Here is a 19,477-nt window from a genome sequence, read left to right as displayed (position 1 = left end):
TCTGTGTTCCCAGTAAATTCAGATTTAGTAGGCTATATTAAAGGAGCATTAACGCAAATCCAAATTCTTAATTCGGCCACTAGATGGAGCCAGTGGCGGAGCATATCAGATATAAACAAGTGGGCCATCTATTTGACTTTTTAGCTTAGCTTCTTGATTTTCTCTTGTCTTTAGCCTAATTGAACTAGGATTTATTCATTGATTGTGTAGATGCCAGGTAGTGTGTGGTGTGTGTGTGTGTGGGTGTGTCACATCCGGGGAGGAGTCAGGTGGGATGCACGTCACCAAGCATAGTAAAATCAGCTGTTCCTCACCTGGGGATGAATGAACTGAGAGGGTGAGGGGGGAAGGTCTTACTTTTTGCTGACCGCTAATTTACACTGTTTTTGGATGTTTTTAGGCTTATGTGGGGTTGTTTCACTGATATGTTTTTAGTTTAATAAACTTTTGTAAAACGACAACCTCTGGAGCTTAGTTTTATTGTTGAAGCGCGTCCGACAAGTAAAAACACACTTCCCTCGCTTAGTCTCTCGGCGACCATTAATTCCATCCATAGTCGCCCTAACAGATTGCAACTTGAATTTACATTTTTTCCTTAGTGATGAAAAACCATAGGTAATTTCTCAGTTTGTAGATTGAACAGGCTTTTAGTCCATCTGTTCATTCATCCACGAGTGTCGGGAACACAACGGAGGAGAGGAGGAGGATGAATCTGTGCCAAATAAAAGAGATTTTACCTCAGAGAATTTCCATAAATCTGTTTTTTGTTTGTTGTTGTGGGTTTTTTTTGTAGCTGTCTGATCACAGTGAAACAAATGAAACCAATTTACTTCCGTGTGTATGTGTGAATATAGGCTATGTGTTAGCATCCCTCCTCGTGACAGGCTTACAACGGTCTAGACATGCAGGAAGGAGCGCCTAAACTAAACACTGAACAATGAGCAAAGGGTCTAAGCAACAGAAACCAGTCTAACCAATTTAACTTTATTTTTTTTTAAAGTTGAGCTCTCAAGGTATGCAAAAAACAATGAGACATGAAGTCCCCGAGAAGCATCTGTTCATGTTACAATATCATAAGTTGTATTAAGTATTTATAATAAAAAAATAAAAAATAAAAATAAACAATAATGATAATGATAAAGTAGCCCACTATAATGGCAAACACAGTAGTAGAAATGACAAAACAATATAAGTCTAACACATGAATCAACCAGCAATATGTAAATAAGAACTTGTTCTTAATTGATTCTGCCTGGTTAAATAAAGGTTAAATAAAAATAAAAAATAGAAATGTCTACATTTGGTCTGAAATAAGTATTTTCTAATAGTCTTTAAGTGCTGAACTGAAGGCAACTGGACTTCTTGATTGATTGAATACATTTCACCTCATCAAAAGGCTTCTTGAGTTCTGATAACAATAGCAAGAGAAAGTCAATAAAGTCAGTAATCAGCAGTAGGGTTGTTGGGATTAAAATAATTGACATACCATTTCATTTCATCAAGACATTCACAATAACAGAGAAAACAAATGATAAATCTGCACTGACATCAATCTATTCCCGCTCACCTCTCATATATAGGTTATTCTTAGAAACACTGACACCCAGTGGTGAACATGAAAACTGTATGGTCTTTTTACCAACACAACCATGTACAAATTAGTAGACATCCTGCAAAAAATGTGCTAGTGTTGTTACCTAGTGACAAAATGTACAAAAAGCATTACAGCGTCAGTTCTGGTCTCAAGATATGGTCAAGGTGGCTTTATACGTAAGGTTGAGTCATTCTGAACAAGTAAAAGTCATAATGCAAAAATCTATCTAAAAGTAAAACATTGACATCACTATGCTTAAACCAATAATCACACTCTTTTGTTTTGCATGCTATTAACTTAAAGCAGAAGTAAGTGATATTTTTGTGTTAATATAAGTCTTAAATAGTTATATCTTCCGACAGCAATCACTCAGCCTACATAGAGTGTTTGGTCTGAAACACGGGTCTGTCAGTCACTCTGCTCTGCTCTGAGCCGAGGAGAAAACTTTTATCGTATCCTACAGTTTTTATCCAATGAGGAGAGAGAACGGCATGCAGGGCTGTGTGTGCAGCCAAGGGACGCCGTGAATGCGGTGACGTAGGGACGAGGACTGTTATGGTGCGTTCAAGGCAACTCGTAACTCGTGTTTTTCCGACCTGTGAAGTCGTACCAGTTCGATCTGGTACGAGTTCACGGGTCAGAAGTTACGAGTGGCCGTTATAGTGACTTTCACCGGTAAAACAGGTCGGAAAAACACGAGTGGGTTGCCTGGAACGCTACAAAGTCGTAAGTTGTGACTTGAAGCTGTAATTTACGGTTTCAAAAGCCTGCCTGGAACGCAGCATTAGCCAAAACGACCGGATCGCTTACTTCTGCTTTAAGTAGCTGTCTGAAAAAATGTAAGAAACTGAAACAATGTTATTAATATTTAACCAATACGTACAAATATAACTTATCTACAACATTGATTTATACAAAGTTTTCACCTCCCGACCTTTATTCCCATGAACTTCTGTTACTGACCCTCTGTCTCTGATGGTCAGTCGTCTGTGGTCAACATGTGTCTTTTTTCCAGTGTTTGGGGAAAGATTCTTGGTATATTAAGTGTGACTGAGGAGATCCATACCGTTGTGGTGATGGAGTTTTTAGGAGGCTGAGCCCCTGGTTGCAGAGGAAGGTGTGTAAGCCAGGCTGGCTCAGGCTCATCTTCAGGTGATGGTTTTCTTTTCTTTTTTGTAGCTTTAGATCGACAAACACCACCACAGCTGAATGGAGGACAGATTTTAGAGGTGTCTTTGGATGAAAAGTTGGGAGGTAAGGAAACTGTGGGGCTGCTGAAAGATGTATTGCAATACCAGTGCCTAAGAACTTCTTGATGACAAATGGGAGACAATGACAATAAACTTCTGGCTGTTATGTGAGGGATCTTCCAACCTCTTCCTCACACTATCAGAAGTCACCTGCAGAATGCCCTTCACTTGACTAATTACAAACATTATTCAGTTATATAATAGCAAAAAAAAAAAAGACAAAAAAAGAATCCCTCTTTCCAAGTAAAAAATAAAAATGTAGGCTATGAATAAAAAGAAACATAATATTAAGTATAATAGTAACCATATATATCAACATTTTGAATTAAAACAAAACACGAATAAATTCCACTAAAGCACACAAAACTCATCACAGCTTCCTTTAACTCTCTGTGTGTGACAATAAAATCTTAAATTTTTCAGCCCTAAGCAAAATTACGGCATTTTCAAACTCATTTAAAGCAAACTAACTACATTATTTCTCATTAGCTGAACTTTTGGACACTGGTTGACTAGAACAATATGAGAATGTGAGACACTGTAGTTTTAAGAACCATGAGTGAATATTATTGATGGGGGAAAATATACTTAATGTGTAAATAAAACATTTAATTCAATCTTTTTATTTTGATACTAGAATTGAAAGAGAGAAACCTCTGGTGTTGTCACCTCTCATAAAATGCTACATCTCTCCTCTTTCCTCACATATTCCTTCATCAAGTTGTTGATTTCTTCCTCATGTTTTGTCTTTAAATCATCAATTGGTTTCTTCTGATCTTCTTTGTTTTGAGTTGAAAATGTATTTTCTAACTCTCTCATTTCTTGTTCTTGCTTTTGCTTCTGTTCCTCAAACTGTTTCTTGATTTTTTTTATCTTTCATCAACTGTTCAATCAACAAGTCTCTGTTTTTCTCTAATTTCGTCATTATACTAGCAAAGTCCTTTTCATTTTTCATTATTCACTACTTATTTTACTCTTATTTATTTGCTCACCTGGATCTTTTTATGCTTCTTAACAGACGGGATAGGTGCGGGAAGCTCTTGTGTGTCCTGTGTCTTGTGTGTTCTTGTGTATCCTATTGTGAATGACTACTATGTCTGTTTTTATCTTGTATGAGGCCAAAGATGAATTTCCACGGCAGTGGACAATAAAGATTTCAATTCAATTCATATTTATTTTTGAACTCATTGAATTTTTCCGCTTTCTTTCTGGCCTCCGACTCATATTTATTTTTAATATTCCCAGTCTCTCTGGTATGGTCGTATTTTAACTGTTTTCTCTGCATTTCTTCCTGTTCTTTTCTCATCTGATCCTCTTTAATTCTTTTGTTCTTTTCTTCCTCCTTTGCCTTCTCATACTCCTCTTGGAGTTTTTGAAGTTTTTCTTTCTCCTTTTCTCTCTGCTTATCTTCCTCGAGACGGTTGGCCCACCATTGTTTTCGTTCAGTCTCCCAATCTTCTTGTCGTTTTCTCACCTCTTTTTGTTGTTTTCTCATCTCTTCTCTGCTCTTTTCCAGCTCTGCATCAGTTTTCTACTTTGACTCTGATTTAGCTTTGATCTTTTCCTCCAATTGTTGAAGTTTCTGTTCCCACTCCCCTTCCTCTCTCCACTTATTTTCCTCTTCCTTTCTCCTTTCTTCTTCTCTTTTTCTTTTGTTATGCTCCTTTTTGATGTTTTCTTCTTTTTCCTCAAGTTATTTCTCCCTCTCTCTTCTCTCCTGTTCCATCTTTGCTGTCTGTTCTGACATTTTTGTTTCCATTTCTTGCATTTGTTCCTCATGCTTTCTTTTAAGTTCCTCCTTCTCTTGCTGCATTTCTTCTTCTTTTTCCTTTAAAATCCTCCTAAACTCATTTTGTATGGCTGCCTCGGCCTCTTGGAGCAGTTCATTTGTGTAGTATTTGCTGCCATTTTTCTTTATCATCGCCTCAACCATGGTCAACAGTTCAGTGACTTGTACACGGTTTTCTGGATTTTTATTATTGAACAAATGGTATCTGCCTCCACAGTCACGAATGAGTTTTTTGACAAAGTCGTCACAATCATCTATGTATTCCTGGAATGACTGATCTTGGAAATCGTCTCCTCCTGTGAATATGATGACTATGAAATCAGTTGACTTCCTCCCAAAATACTTCTTGATCAGCTCCACAGATTCTTTTTCCACCTTGTCAAAGCGCCCGGCATTCATCACCAGTAAGAAGACATGAGGTCCAGGAGCCAACATGCTGATGCATTTCACAAGCTCCTCTTGAATATCGTCATTGGACAGAGTTGTGTCAAACAAGCCGGGGGTGTCGACCACAACAACAGGTCGTCCATTAATGTCCGCAGCGGCTTTTTCACAAAACTTGGTGACTAAATGTATGCCGCATTTAGAATTAAAACATTCTTTGCCTAAAATGGTGTTTCCAGTTGCACTCTTCCCAGTGCCAGTCCGACCAACCAGAACCATCCTGAGAGGCTCTCTGCTCTGATCATGATCTTCATCTTCTGTCCCACTCTTCTGTTTCACTTCCTGAAGTTCAGCCATGAGTCTTGTAACCCTCTCTATCTGAGCCCTGGTGAACATGTCCTTTGTGAAGCATCTGGATTCTCCATCACTCATCTTGTCCACAGTGTCCAACAGCTCAGGGATCTGCTGTTTGTCCTTGATGTTGACAACAACAGATCTTCCTCCACAGCTCTGACAGAGTTCCTGGATGTCTTTGGTTTCTCTGACAAAGTTAACAACAGCTGGAGCTGTGGGATCTGACTCCACTGTGAACAGGATCATGATGAAGTCATTGACTCTACAGCTGAATGTGTTCTGGATGGTTTCTAACTCTCCTTTGTCTTCATCAGTGAGGGGACCCACAGGTAGGACCAGGATGAAGCCATGGACGCCCTCAGGATCACAGAGGGAGATACACCTGAGTGATTCCTCCATCACTTCCTCCTGAGGTTTTCCATACAAGTCAGGAAGCTCCACCAGGGAAACCTGACGTCCACACACCTCTCCCTGATGTTTAACACACTCTGATGAGTTGGAGACTGAATGAAGCTCTGTCTGACCTAAAATGGCCTCAGCTGCTGAAGTCTTCCCTGCTCCTCTCCTCCCACACAGAACCAGGTTTAGAGCTGGTTTCATGGGTCCAGACTCTTCAGTGAAGGTCAGGAAGGTTCCTCTATTTGCTTCCACAATGGTCTTAATCTTCTCCATCAGCTGATTATGGTCATTTTCAAACATGTTGTAGTGTCTTCCTCCACAGTCTTGAAGCAGTTGATGAACAGAGGATTGTGATCTACTCATCTTCTCTGTTATGATGACGATCGAGAGTTTAAAAGCATCTTGACCAAATAAACTCAGGATGAACTTCAGTGTTTTTCTATTCTTCTGAGTGAACTTTGAAGGCTTCACCAACAGCAGCAGAACATTTGGTCCAGGTGAACAAAGAGTCACACATTTCTTCATCTCTTCCATCAATGCTTCCACAGACAGACTGAACATGTCTGGAGTTTTCACCACTGTGACTGGTTTTCCTCTCCACTCTCCTTTAGTAGCCTCACATGACTTTTGTGGGTTGAATTTGAAAAAATCTAAAAGTTTGCTGCCAGTGAAGAATTTGAGGAGTGTTTTCTTATTCTCCTTCATTTTACCAATCATCATGATCCTCAGTTCATCTGCAATGAAAAAAACGAATCATTAGGTTGCAGAATAAAATGAACACATTGTTCACGTCTCAATTCATCACATTAACTGTAACCCACAATTAGTTACACAACAAGGAGGGATTTACACATTACCTCTTACTGTATAAAAACTGATATGCCCTCTAATTTGATCAAATATGAAAGATGTATGTCACAGTCTCCCAATTTAGCGTTTTTCCTTATTTAAAAAAAAAAAAAAATTTCAGTCAGTTTATTATGGATCCTTTTCAGTTACCTTATCAATAACATACTTTACTGATTCCACAGATAAACATACTGTACAGTAGATCTCAGTGTTGTGTTGTGAATTATCACTGTTTTTACCTGGATAATAATGACATGTAATATACTTACATGGTTGGGTCTTTGTACATTCACTGAGAGTTTTCACCTCTGTCAAAGACAGTAATGTCAAGTACAACAGTGTGATTCTGTTTCCAATGATTAATAAATAAAGTTGTAATTTACTGAGTGATTGTCCTGCACTTACCGAAGGTTTTTGTAGGAGCCACAGCTACTTCCTCTTTTTTTAGGTTTTCCTGATCACATGTTAAATCTGATGATGCATCCTCAAAAACATCACAGCTCACATGTCCATTGTTTTTCTTCACAATTTTATCCATTCTTGTTAACAGCTGTGGAAGTTCGAGGTTCTCCTGCTTCAAGTATCTGTTTCTACAGATCCTGATCATGTGTTTTAATGGTGGATGGTTCATGTAGTTTCCACCTGAACTCTCCTCTCTGGGTGTTGATATCAGTATCAGTGAATGATCAAATGATTGATCACTGAAGAGCCTCAGGACTCTGCAGAGCCTCATTCTGTGTTCCTCAGTGAAGTCTTGAGGCTGTAGAACCAGCAGGAACACATGAGGTCCAGGATCAGAGAGACTCACACAGTCCTTTATAAACTCTGTCAGTTTGTCTTCAGAGATGTTTGAATCCAGCAGATCTGGAGTGTTGATGAGGACTATTTCTTTCTCCTTCCACCTTCCACTGACTCTCTGACAACAGTCTGGTTCCTCCTCAGTGTTGAACTTGGTCTCTCTCAGTATGAAGTTCCCCACTGAACTCCTCTCAGACAAGCTGTTCCCCAGCAGGACAACCCTCAGCTCAGACACTGAAGAGAAAAGAAAATTAATTCTGTCAATGGCAGCAACAAAAGCTTTTTTAATAGTGCAATGTGTGTACAGTAAATCAGCTTATATACTATGACATTGTAATGTTAAGTCACCTCTGTGTGTTGTCTTCTTCTTCTTTTTTTTTTTTACAGTGTTAAACATTTAATTTGTGTAAGAATCAAGATGGATCCATGTATACCTCATGTTTAATATTATCGTATATCCTATCTCTAAATGTTTGTACTTTGATGTACATTCATACATGTAATCACTCTCAAAAACGTTGCTACATTTTTTCTCTCCATCCTTAACTCTGATGCAGATACTGCTTGGATTACGAATGACAAAATACAGTTATCAATATAAGAAAAATAAGCTCCAAAATCTTGAGACAAACACCAAACACTGTCAGTTCAGTTTGACTCACTGTCAGGTGGCAGGTCAGGAAAGCTGCTGCAGCGCTTCAGAGTGTCAGATTCTTCTTTAACTATAAGGATATGAAAATAGACAGATTAAATGTTTCATTATTTATTTTACATGTAACCTACTGTAGCACTACCATCACTACCATCCAGCATCATGGAAAACTGGAATTGCTGAAGATTCTTACACTAAGCAGTATTGATATTACTTAATGAGTGTTTAAATAATGAAGAGCATAGTAAAGATTATTTCAATTCTCACAGAGAGACTGATATCTCATGCAGTTTAACTCACAGTCAGGGCGGATGTCGTCAGGGCTGCTGCTGCGCTTCTGGGAGATTAATTTATAGTCACCTACAAAACCACATAAAATCAAAAAAAAAAATCATTAAGTCAGCATCAATGTGCAGAAATTGTTGTTCTATAGGTAATCTCAGTGATGGTTCACTTGGGTTTGGTCTTGCAGATTATTTTAGATTCACTTCATGAGTTCATTGTGTGGATCAGATCATTATGCAACAAAGGGAAGTATAAACACATCTATGGGGAAACTTGCTCCAGGTATCAGATCCCTGATCTACGGAAGCCGTTAAGGGTCATAGATACATACATTTTAATTCATCCGTTGTCCTGTGATAACGGGATATTTTTCCTCTGTTTTCCCGAGATAACGAGATAATTAATTTTAATGGATAAAGCCTAGTTCTCTGTTTGTGTTTTGTGCATGAATTAATTAATATTACAACAGCTGTCAGCTCGCTTGATGGCTTGCTAGTGAGAAAACTAGGCTTAACGTTATCTACATTGGTCTTCAAGGAGACGTCAGTCAGCATGACATGTCACATGTGTTGGAAATCTCAGGCCTATCACATTTCATTCATTATTTCTCAAATTAATTATCTTTTTATCTCGGGAAAACGGAGGAAATAAAATGTATGTATGTATGGCCCTTTGGGCTTCTGTAATGATCAATGCACCCTGTGAGGACAATAATTATATTATGTGTGTTACCAACTGACCTTCTTTAATTTTTTCATGTTTGTTTTAATCTTCAGGTGTTGAGGGAGTCTGGGTGTTTCAGGTGTCTAGGCAACTTAACATGCTGCAACATGTTGTTGAAGTGTGAAATCAAATATGATGCTTCACCGACTTACCTGCTGCAGCTGCAGCCATCTCTGTTGAAGACATCAGGACCAACTCGGCTGGAGGGAACAGGAACAAGTTTAGTTTCTGTAACACTCAAATCTGTTATTTACACACTTGGACACATCAACATTCACCAAGTTTTCAGTTTTTACGGATGCATGGTAACTATCGGCCTGATATTGGCTGAAAATTATTGGCCAAATATACACAGATAAGTCCGACAATGACATCACTGGAAGCTAATTATAATTAGGTACTTTATACTTTATTATACTTTATTTGTCACATATACAGCTAGTACAGTGAAATTCTTTCTCTGCATTTAACCCATCCCTGAGGAGCAGTGGGCAGCCACGGTGCAGCGCCCGGGGACCAACTCCAGATTATGAGCCAGTGCCTTTGGGAAACCGGAGCACCTGGAGGAAACCCACGCAGACACGGGGAGAACATGCAAGGACCTGGGCAGGGGGATTCGAACCCAGGACCTTCTTGCTGTGAGGCAACAGTGCTAACCACTGTGCCACCGTGCCGCCCATTTAGCCAACATCACCTTGATTTGGCTCATTTTCAGTCTGTTACCTGAGTTGATTTGAAACAATCTTAATTTTTGAAGAGTCATAACTGTTCTTTTTCTTGTTGATTACAGCAGTGGCGCCAGTTTTATTATTTGGTTAAAGGGACAACGAGGAGTTTTGGAAAAGCGAAGTGTTTTCACACTACATTTATGAGCCTCCGCGCACCGTGAAATTCTTTGACCGGCGCAAGACAGACTCATGTTTTCATTCATCAAGAATTAACGTCAGAGGTTCGAAGACGATCACATACCGTCGTAGTTCCCACCATAAACGGCGATTCGGCGGCGTTATTCTCATGACTCGCCACGAAACCCAAAGTAAAGAAACAAAAAAGAGTCATCATGAATCCCGGTAAAATCTATAGGGAAGAGTCAACTCTGTCTCACCAGCATATTAACGTCATCACTATCATCATGAGTCAAAAGATATAAAGATCAGTGAGTAGGCCCTAAGATTCGACTTGGCTTTTCATTATAAAATAACAGTTCCACTGTTTGTTTACGTCTTAACATAAATCACATTTAACTTCTAAAAAAACAACCATGCATCACTAGGACACCAGAAACCATATAAGGTAGTCTAATTGGCTCATAGCCAGCAGGACTGCAGTCATAAATACTTTGTCTCAGACGTGCGCCATCTTCGAGTGTTGGCTTCTTGGCTGCTACTGTGACTTCTTTGCAGTTGAATCCTAAATAAGCACTTATACCAAATAAAGAGCTATGACTGGCATGGCCTCTTCCAACGCCGCTGTGACTTAAACCACTTTTGCTGCTCTTGAAATGCATTTAACTCTTCACAAGACCTGATTTAGAGAAGTGTTTCCTAACTCTTCTTCCTGCTTCTAACCACTGAAATACCAAATCACTAGTGCTGTTTTGCTATCCTACTGATCCTACGGGGAAAAGCCGATTTAAGCGTGACCAATTTAAGAAGTAGGACACAAAAAAAATCACGGATTTTCATCCTAAACAAATTTGAGATTTGAGATAGATTAAAACAACCTAAAACAACTGACATTTCCTCCGCATGTTATTTATTTATTTATTTTTAAAGGTAATCGCCTGAAATCACCGCAAATTAATTACTATCATTGACCTGAAACCCTCGACGCGTTCAAGAACGAGCATTTATTTCTAGCCTATCACAATTTCATATCAGCTACGTTTCCTGACTGTCTCTTGCAGGTTGCGACGCCATCACAGTAAAAAAAAAAATGCAGTCCACAGACAGAGAACACCTGAGTGACTAATCAGATGTAGAAATTAGATTAACAAATGCACCTACCTGCAGATGATCAATAATCCGTCTCTAACGTCAGTCTTTCTCCTGATTTGATCAGATTTCCTCACTACTGAAGTTTTTCATTGAAGTTGTTCAAGTTGCTTCGACATCCGAACTTCATGTTGTAACCATCAGTCCGACTCCAATCCGAAAGTGAAAGTTATCTATTCACTATAAACAATTTATTTGACTCGAAGCTGCTGAGATCTAAATATTTACACGTGTACATCCCGTTTCATAAATATCCCCATCCCTCTGACGTGAAGTTTACTACAAATAAAAAACAAACAAACAAAAAAACAGCTCAGGTAAACATTCATGAGGCACGGACAAATTAAAAATCAAGTCTGAAACGAGAAAGCTTCTAACTGATTGTGATTTGAACACATTGAGCCGGGCAGGAAATATTTTAAAGTTGTGCAGCAAATACTGTGTTAAAGTTGTTACAGACTCTGCAGACAGCAACAAACCACCTGTTTGAACCATAGACTGTAAAATAGACTGGTTTGAACTAGAGTGCCTATAGAGAGAACTGTCTCTCTATAGGCACTCTAGTTTGAACAAGCGCTGGCATGTGGAGCTCTTTTCATTATGTTAGAGCTCCACCTGCTGGACGCAGCGAGGCATCAGACAGTCAGCTCACTGCACACACAACACTCAAACAAGTATTAACAAGTTACATAGGTTACTGAAACGTTTTGCTCTTACCTTATTAGCATGACAAGATTACAGAGAACCCAGCAGCCCACAGGTTCAGACAGCTCCAGGGCTTCAGCCACAGAGACACAAAGCAGCAGACTGAGAAATAAAAAACAGAGGAACTACATAGCAAAGCAAAGTGACAACAAAAACAACAGAAAACAAATCAAAACTGGCCATAAAGAGACAGAAAGAAATAGTGAGTGTCATAACTACACCACAAGAGCCATAAGAGGAATTTGGTTTACGGATGGCCAAGGAAGAGGGGGAGATAAGGGAAGGGGAAGAATATTATTATTTTTCTTTTCTTTTTTTAAAGAAAAATCTAATTTAATTTAATTACTTTTTTATTTTTTCTCTTTTGTTGTTTATTCTTGCTTTCACTCGTTTCCTTGTCATGCTTCATTGAGTCATTCTAGCTCAATCCCCAGCACATACTCCATACTTATAGGCACACACGGAACATGTCATATACCACCACAACATATGTACAGTTTTGTCTAATTTGTCTTGTCAAACGTTGTAACCTTTGTATGTCCTTCTCTGTTTGTGTTGTTTGCCACTTGTCCTAGCAGCAGCTAAAAAAAAAAGACAAATGAGCTGCAGACAGCAACTCTGATCCCAAGAACCATACAACAGTTAAATCATGCAAGTCGCCTTAAGATGGCAGTCACTACGATCATAATTTGGAGGAAAACAAATAACTCATCTTGCGATTTTATCAATTAGCCTACATGTCCTATATTTTAGCTGTTGCAGTTCATTTGTATTTAATTAGGTGACAGTTGTGAAATGCACCAGTCCAAAGAAACATTGCATAAAGAGATGCCAAAAACGAGCAAAACAAGAAGCAACCAAAAAATGAGTAGCCTACAAGGAAACAAAAAACAACCACAAAGAGAAGTAAAATAGACCAAAGGAGATGAAAAATGAACAACAGACTCAGTTACAACTCTCTCACACATCAGCTGCTCTAGACAGTCACAACACTGAGCACTGACACGGTGGTGGGTTTGCTGTGATTTCAGATCAATACTGTAGCCTACGGTTTAGTCCTGATTGAGGCCTTTTAAAAAGGTTTCTCACCACCAAGGTGTCAGACAAGAAGTATTGCATGATAGGTAATAGCAAAGAGCTGTCTAAGAGCTGTCTAAAGACCTACGCAACCAAAGATTTCAGACAGAAGAGTCAAAACAATAATCAGAAGGGTCCCTAACAGTCCAGGATCACTGGTGGAGAGCTTCAGGCAGACCTGGAATCAGCAGGTACAGTTGTTTCATAGAAAACAATAAGTAATGCACTCAACCGCCATGGCCTCCATGCACACACACCATGCAATACATTCTAAATACTGACAAACTCCAGTTGCTTTCTTGGCTTTCCATACCTTTTTGCCCCTCCTTTTCTTCATGTGTTCAATACTTATTCCCTGTGTCATTTCACTTTATTACACATAACTTAATTTATGGACATTAATGTTCGGATTTCTTTGTATGTGTGCATTACTTGGGTTGATGCCGACATCTGGTGAAATGAATTTCATGTCAATAACTCTATTAGAAATATATTTTCTGAGAAAAATGTTGACGTGTTCAATACTTATTTTCCCCGCTGTATTAAATATTTATCCTATCATTCTTTTGCGAGAGAGAGACATTTTCAGGGGCATTCAGTCTTACTTTTTTTTTTTTAAAGGTTCAAATGTCATTTCAAATGACATACAACCATAATGAATACAAAATGTAGCCTACATTTTAACATAGGGATCTGGTGCATGCTTTTAAAATGTTTAATATTTCTGAATTGCTCATCATGCCAACATGTCACTGATCCAACTATAGCCAGTAATCCCACCTAATCCCCAAAAAACTAAAAAACAAAACAAAGAAATAGACAGAGGGACTGGGGCAGAGTTAAATGTGGTGAGAAGTGTCGCTACCCGATCTGTGACAAAACTGGTCTGCGCATGCGCAGACCGGCCGCCATCTTGGACAGCTGCCTACGGCAACTCCACTTGGACAAACTTCATTTGGGCACTGCCCGATTTGCGTACAATCGCAAGTCTGCTTACAGTTCTGTACATTTAAAATACGGTACTGTGAAATTGATTTAAAAAAAAATAATTTAAAAAACCCGCGGACGTCCGTCACAAGACAGCCGCGGCAGACTCGTTTATTCAGTGAGTGTTGTGGTTAGTTGTGATTGTTTGTGGTTGTCGTGGTGATGAGGCCGGCGAGAAAAGACGAGAGTAAACACTAAAAGTCCGCCTGTGTTCCTGTTTTCTGAGCATCAAGATCCATACCACCACAACGAACCCTCAATTTACTTATTACTAATAAAGTATTTTTTTTTTTAAATAGCCTAATAAAAAGATAAACCGTCTCTGGCGACGCACATGGGGCAGTGATCCTAAGTCAATTCAACTAAGTTTGTCCAAGTGGAGTTGCCGTACGTGGCTGTCACAAATCGGGTAGCGTTGCAAATCGGGTAGTGACAAGAAGGACTAAAAGTTTACTGTTAGCATTGTTAGCATGACTAGCTGTTTGGGCGGTTACTACAGTAACAGGTTCATTAGGCTATTACCTATTTAAAGAGCTAAGTTAGCTGGTTAGATACGTGCAGACATAGGAACTAAATACCTGCTAATTAGTACAACTTAATTAAATGATACTAGAATTTCACTCACTTCAAAACAGGAGGACAACAACAACAACGAGCCACACTTCAAAAGACACCGACACCATGAACAGTTGTGTTTAGCTAAAAACAGTCACCAAGCTAACAGCTTTCAAACGGTCGCGGCGGTCACCTGTCAATCAAATCGGCCCCGCCCTCGATGACGTTTCACTTAACGAGATCACATTATGTTGCTCCAGTCACAGAAATAGGAATAATCCGATTCTGAGAGACTTTATTGACAGGTCCACAGAACAGCCTGACATCAAAATGACATTTTATCAGAGCATAAGATCAGCAGGAAATAGAAAGGGGTGACTTTGTTTAGTTTCGGCAACAAACTCTCGTGAGATTTCACAACATCTCTCAATGTTCATAACAGCTACAGTGATAGAAACGCTTTGAAAACACAAATATTCTCAGGGACCTAACCCAAAACGGAAACAAAACTACTTTTTCATTCAGTTCTGTTATAACTGAATGAAAAAGTAGTTTTGTACCGTTTCTTGAGTGAAAACAGTCGCCCAGCTATCCAATTCCACTTATGGACCGCCTACCTAATTACCACAAGGAGACAGAAACACACTATTAAAAGCAGAAATAAAAACACAAATACATATTTTTTTTATTATCAAAATACATATATTTTTCATTTAATAATTTCCACATCTATTTATAAACACTTACACACTTCATTCCTTATGCTTCTTATCTATAAATAATAATAATGTAGCCTATTTATTTTTCATAAGGAAGTCTGCTCACAGGGAAACATACGGAGCCCCAATCAAACATGAACAAAATACATTTCCCATAAACCTCTGTGTGTGTGAACACAAATCTGTGTGTATTACAGCATAAAGTAAAGACATCTGTCATCGCTTCTGGTTACATACTGTTTTCCTCATATGTCTATTTTCAGTTGTTGTTTTTTGACGGAGAGAGTGAGAGAGAGAGAGACAGAGAGAAAGAACCTGTAGGCATAGCCCTTAAATATAAGTGGTAGTTCAGGCTTCAAAATAATTGACACACTAATTATGATTGACAAAACCAGCAAAAACAAACATAATTGTTACAGGTCCCAGACTGTGGTTTCATGTGAACAAAGCATTTACGCCTATCTGCAAAAAACAGTTTTAAAAAAATGCAGCCGCCATGAAGGCATGGCGTGCTCTGCCAGTGTCTGCCGTCGGAATTGCTCCTGTATATAAATTTACAAACTCAATACACAATATTCACACATTTCAAACATTATATTTCTCATACAGTCCATGTTAACTGTGGCTTCGGGTGAGTGCAACATCCATACACCTATTATTATGGTCTTCCTGATTCAGCTTCATCATCAGATATTGGGGGTTGAGTTGTTTTGAAACCTCACATGACTAAAGCCCTTTCTTTACTCATCTTATGGTCTAACTTGTTATCTCAGTTTTTTCTCAGCTCTTTTCCTCATAAAATGCGACAGGACTTCTTCTGATCATCTGGGTTCAGAAGTTTCTGTCTCCAGTCGTTCATTTCTGTCTCATATCTTTGCCCTAGTTCCTCCAGGCCTTCACTGTTGTCATCTTGGGTTTTAATTTTCTCTTTCAACTTATTCATCTCTTTTTCATGTTTCCTCTGCAGCTCGTCCACTTTTTCTTTCTCATCTCTTTTATTTTCTTCTACAAGTTGCTCTAATCAGTTCATTCAGTTTCTTCTCATGTTCTTTCTGTAGTTTATCCAGTTCTTCTTTCTGCTTGTGTCGCTGTTCAGTCAAAAATTTCAATTTCCATTCATTAATTTCTTGCTCCTGTTCGATGGACAGCTCAGCCTTCCTCTTCTTCCAATCTTCTTTACTTTGGTACACACGTTTCTCCAATGTTTTCTCTTCTTTGTGTCTTTTTTGAAATTCATCAAGTTTTTCATTTTCTTTTCTTTTCTTTTCAAGTGAATGTTCTTCTAGAAAATCCTCCTCCTTTTTTTTCTGTGTTTTCTTCATTGTTGCAATTCTTTCCTGTTTTCTTTCTTTTTGGTCAGCAGTAGCAGAACTAACTCAGTCATCTCTTGTTTATGTTTGTCCTGTAGTTCATCCATACATTGTTTCAGAGTTTTTTCTTTGTGTTCTGCGAGATCCTGTAGGTTTTTATATTCTCTTTGTTTTTCCTCAATTTTTTTTTTCAGATCCATCACTTCCTCCATGTGTTTTTCTATCTGAGCTTCAAAGTCCGCCTCCCTTTTCTCTCTGAACTCATTGAATTCTTCAGCTTGTTTTCTGGCCTCCTCCTCATACTTCTTCTTCATCTTCTCAATTTCTGTCTTATAATTTTCCTCTAATTCTTTACGCTCCTTCTCTTCTTGTTCTCTTCTCATTCTTTCCTCTTCTTTTCTTTTCTTTTCAGATTTTTCTCTTTCTTGTTCATATTCTTGGAGTTTTCTGAGTCTTGTTTGTTCTTCCTGTCGTCTCTGTTCATCTTCTTGTTTTCGTTTTTCCCACCACTCTTTTTGTGTCTTCTCCCAGGCTTCCTGTTGTTTTCTCATCTCCTCTTTACTCTCCTCCAGCTTTTTGTCAGTGATCTCTTTTGATTCTGCTTTTGATCTAATTTCATCCTCCAGGTCTTTAATTTTTTGTTTCCACTCTTGTCGTTGAATTTCTTCCAGTTCTCTCTTCTTCCTGTCTTCTTCTTCTCTCTCTTCCTGTTCTCTGTTCTTCTCTTCACGCTCCTTCTTTATCTTTTCCTCCATTTCCTTGAGTTGTTTGTCTCTCTGTTCTCTCTCTCGTTCAATTTCTGCTCTCTGTTCTTCCATTTTTCTTCTCATTGCTTCCTTTTCTTCTTCATGTTTTTTTTCTAGTTCCTCCTTCTCTCTCTTCATCTCTTCCTTCTCCTTCAGGATCATCTTCATTTTTTTCTGTATTGCGGCTTCGGCCTCTTGCAGCATCTCATTAGTGTAGCAGCTTCCTCCATTTCTCTTCACCATGGTGTCGATCTTCTGTATCAGCTCTTTGACTTGTGAAAGATTTTGTTTATCATAGTTATTAAACACATGGTATCTTCCTCCACAGTCTGAGATCAACTTCTTAAAGGACTCATCACATTTTTCAGTGAACTCATCAATGGACAGCTCCTCATGTTCCAGTTTATCTCCTCCAGTTAAAAGAATGATAGTGAACTTTTCTGAATCCTTACCAAAGACTTTCTTGATGAGTTTCAGTGTCTCCTTCTCCTCTGCTGTAAATCTTCCGATCTGTATCACCAACAGGAAGACATGTGGACCTGGAGCCAGAAGACTGATACATTTCACCATCTCCTCATTAACCTCTTCATGGGACAAGGTTGTCTCAAACAGACCAGGAGTGTCAACCACAACAACAGGACGACCGTCCACTTCACCCTGAGCTTTCTGACAAAACTTAGTGACAGATGTTTGACTCAGTTCAGTTTTAAACTGTTTTCCTCCCAGAATGGTGTTTCCTGAAGAACTCTTCCCACTTCCAGTCTTCCCTATCAGCACAATCCTGAGACAGTCTGGACTCTGCTTGTCAGCATCACCTGTGAAAATAAAGACTTGGGGTAAGTTTAAGTGCTGAGAGTTTTACCAAAGTTTTTGCAATGTTGTTACAGAATGAAAATGTTATTTACAGACCCATTACATCAAGAGTCACTAATTACATTTCATTTTTGTTTTTTTTATTTCAATGCTTACAGCTCAAGTAAATCATAACTCAAGTGTTTAAACTGTAGTAAACTGCATTGCTATAAATGTATGTTCCAGTAGTTACCACTTATGTATTTTCTTCTCCACTCCTTCAGTTCAGTCTGCAGTTGGATGTTTTTTTCTATTTGCACAAGTGCAAAAGTCTCAGTTGTGTAGCAGGATGGTTTGTCTTCGTCAGGTCTCATCTTGTCCACAGTGTCCAACAGCTCAGGGATCTGCTGTTTGTCCTTGATGTTGACAACAACAGATCTTCCTCCACAGCTCTGACAGAGCTCCTGGATGTCTCTGTTATCTCTGACAAAGTTAACAACAGCTGGAGCTGTAGGATCTGACTCCACAGTGAACATGATCATGGTGAAGTCATTGACTCTACAGCTGAATGTGTTCTGGATGGTTTCTAACTCTCCTTTGTCTTCATCAGTGAGGGGACCCACAGGTAGGACCAGGATGAAGCCATGGACGCCCTCAGGATCACAGAGGGAGATACACCTGAGTGATTCCTCCATCACTTCCTCCTGAGGTTTTCCATACAAGGCAGGAAGCTCCACCAGGGAAACCTGACGTCCACACACCTCTCCCTGATGTTTAACACACTCTGATGAGCTGGAGACTGAATGAAGCTCTGTCTGACCTAAAATGGCCTCAGCTGCTGAAGTCTTCCCTGCTCCTCTCCTCCCACACAGAACCAGGTTTAGAGCTGGTTTCATGGGTCCAGACTCTTCAGTGAAGGTGAGGAAGGTTCCTTTGTTTTCATGCACAATCTTCTCAATCTTCTCCATCAGCTGATTATGGTCATCTTCAAACATGCTGTGTTGTCTTCCTCCACAGTCTAAAAGCAGTTGTTGAACAGGGACACTGATTTTAGTCTCCTTGTGTGTTAGGACGACCATCGAGTATTTAAAAGCATCTTGACCAAATAAACTCAGGATGAAGTTCAGTGTTTTTCTGTCTTTGGTGAACTCAGAAGGTCTCACCAACAGCAGCAGAAGATTTGGTCCAGGTGAACAAAGAGACACACAGTTCTTCACCTCTTCTCTCAATGCTTCCACAATCAGACTGAACATGTCTGGAGTTTTCACCACTATGAATGGTTTTCCTCTCCACTCTCCTCTAGCAGCCTCACATCGCTTTTGTAGGTTGAATTTTGAAGGTTGAAAGTCTTTGCTGCCAGTGATAGATCTGAAGAGTGTTTTCTTTTTGTCCTCACTCTTACCAATCATCACAATCCTCAGTTCACCTGCTACGCAATTATGAAAACAAACATTAAAAACATTATTGAGACAATCCAAGTAACATGTTTACTTCTTAACTCAACATACTAAATGT

The 19,477-nt window shown here is 39.1% G+C and overlaps 2 protein-coding genes and 1 pseudogene across 3 annotated transcripts in view; all 3 read right to left on the bottom strand.

Moving 5' to 3' along the window:
- Positions 1–4,449: 4,449 nt before the first annotated feature.
- Positions 4,450–6,453, bottom strand: LOC146980848 (GTPase IMAP family member 8-like). The gene has a single exon (XM_085785803.1). It carries the CDS (start codon positions 6,329–6,331, stop codon positions 4,538–4,540), a length of 1,794 nt encoding a protein of 597 aa, XP_085641929.1. The 5' UTR covers positions 6,332–6,453; the 3' UTR covers positions 4,450–4,537.
- Positions 6,454–6,998: 545 nt separating this feature from the next.
- LOC146980847 (GTPase IMAP family member 2-like) lies at positions 6,999–9,248 on the bottom strand. Its single transcript, XM_085788024.1, has 4 exons — positions 9,230–9,248; positions 8,370–8,429; positions 8,080–8,139; positions 6,999–7,651 (listed from the first exon to the last, which is right to left on the bottom strand). The coding sequence occupies exons 1-4, from the start codon at positions 9,246–9,248 to the stop codon at positions 6,999–7,001; spliced, it is 792 nt and encodes a 263-aa protein (XP_085644150.1).
- A 6,659-nt stretch (positions 9,249–15,907) lies between these two features.
- Positions 15,908–19,477, bottom strand: part of LOC146980846 (uncharacterized) — an 8,782-nt pseudogene continuing 5,212 nt past the window's right edge. Inside the window, exons 6-7 of the transcript XR_015036620.1 lie at positions 18,216–19,391; positions 15,908–17,985 (exon numbers count right to left, since the gene is read on the bottom strand). The product of XR_015036620.1 is annotated as an uncharacterized LOC146980846 (transcript). The remainder of the gene's footprint in view (positions 17,986–18,215; positions 19,392–19,477) is intronic.

This window comes from Trachurus japonicus, chromosome 9, assembly GCF_045865225.1.
Source record: "Trachurus japonicus isolate A0001 chromosome 9, Traja_1.0".
NCBI lineage: Eukaryota > Metazoa > Chordata > Actinopteri > Carangiformes > Carangidae > Trachurus > Trachurus japonicus.
This window is presented reverse-complemented; position numbering and strand designations above follow the sequence as displayed.

Bases quoted from the DNA above. Each gene is read 5' to 3' on its own strand.
- LOC146980848 (XM_085785803.1), bottom strand. From the start codon at position 6,331: ATGTTCAGTCTGTCTGTGGAAGCATTGATGGAAGAGATGAAGAAATGT.
- LOC146980847 (XM_085788024.1), bottom strand. The intron at 8,140-8,369 runs GTGAGTTAAACT...ATATCCTTATAG, and splicing joins TGACGACATCCGCCCTGACT to TTAAAGAAGAATCTGACACT. The intron at 7,652-8,079 runs GTGAGTCAAACT...TTTTCTCTTCAG, and splicing joins TCCTGACCTGCCACCTGACA to TGTCTGAGCTGAGGGTTGTC.